The sequence below is a fragment of the Temnothorax curvispinosus genome, unplaced genomic scaffold, assembly GCF_003070985.1.
Source record: "Temnothorax curvispinosus isolate PA1 unplaced genomic scaffold, ASM307098v1 QBEX01007469.1, whole genome shotgun sequence".
NCBI classification, from domain to species: Eukaryota; Metazoa; Arthropoda; class Insecta; order Hymenoptera; family Formicidae; genus Temnothorax; species Temnothorax curvispinosus.
Window position 1 is genome coordinate 1 of NW_020217249.1, and position 1,398 is coordinate 1,398.

Consider the following 1,398-nt stretch of genomic DNA (forward strand, 5'->3'; position numbering starts at 1 on the left):
ACAACCCGTACGCCAACACAACGTTCGAGTATAGCGACGAGATACGAATACCTATACAACAGCAGGAATTGTATACGTTGCCGTGCGAAAGTTTTCTCTACGTCGAAGGAACATTGACGGTGACCAGAGCAGCCGGCCAAGCCGATAACGTGGTATTGGGGAATAATTGCGTCGCGTTCATGTTCGATGAAATTCGATACGAGCTCGACGGTGTGGAGATTGATCACTGCAGAAACGTAGGAATAACCAGCACGCTCAAGAACTACGACAGAAGCGTGATTCTGCGAAACGCGGGCTGGGAACCGCATAATAACGCGAACGGATACTTCAATTTCTGCGTACCGCTCAACCTGTTACTGGGATTTTGCGAGGATTACAAACGCGTGGTGATCAACGCTCGTCACGAATTAATCTTGATACGATCGCGCACCGACAACAATTGTCTGTTGGGAAGTCTCGCGTTGGAGCCTACTGTCAAACTACTCAAGATACAGTGGCGAATGCCTCACGTGGTATTGAGCGAGGTCAACAAACTGTCGATGCTGCGCGCCTTGGAAAACAGACGATATCTAAGTATGGGTTTCCGTTTGTGGGATCTGTACGAGTATCCCCTGTTGCAGACACGACCAAGCACTCGTGGGCCATTAAGACCGCAACTCAGCTCGAGAAACCGCGATACGTCGTCTTCGCTTTGCAAACGGGTCGGAAGAACGTCATGTCCGCGGACACGAGCCGATTCGACGACTGCAAACTGACCAACGTGAAACTCTACCTAAACTCGGAAGTCTATCCGTACGACGATTTGAATTTGGACTTTGGTAAACACAGATGGGCGATTCTGTACGATATGTACGCGCGTTTCTGCAAGGGCTATTACGGATACGAATATCTCGAGCCGAGTCTTACCGTTTCAACTTTTCTACATAACGGCCCGTTTGTGATCATTGATTGCTCTCGACAAAACGAATCCGTCAAAAACGCCACCGTGGATGTCAGACTAGAATTCGATTGCATGTAGAACGTACCGCCGAATACCTCCGCGTACTGACTCATCATACACGATCGCGTGATCGAGTACAATCCGTTGACCAACGTAGTGTGCAAAATAGTCTGAGTGTTCGCGGCAACGTCGACGAAAATTTTTTTCTCTCTTTAACTCCCGATACAAATTTATGAGAGGGGAAAAAAGAGGGAAGCAGGATATAAAAATCAGAGTGTCGCGAAACGCGCGTTATTCCTCTCGATTCACGCATCGAAGAAAGAGAGATATTTCTTCATGTTTGCACCAACGTTCGTCGACCTGCAAGGTTTCGTCGTCGGGATCAAATTTGTCGTCAAGGAGGTGGCGGTTCTGAGAAACGGGGCCGTTCTGGCGCATTACATCTTTACATGCCCCAT

At 48.5% G+C, this 1,398-nt stretch overlaps 1 protein-coding gene across 1 annotated transcript; it reads left to right on the top strand.

Moving 5' to 3' along the window:
• Positions 1-62: 62 nt before the first annotated feature.
• LOC112457066 lies at positions 63-1,018 on the top strand (the record flags this gene model as incomplete). The annotated part of the gene is made up of 3 exons (XM_025019938.1): positions 63-386; positions 495-573; positions 621-1,018. Coding segments are annotated over 3 exons (801 nt in total), but the record flags the coding sequence as incomplete, so codon positions are not given.
• Positions 1,019-1,398: the final 380 nt, after the last annotated feature.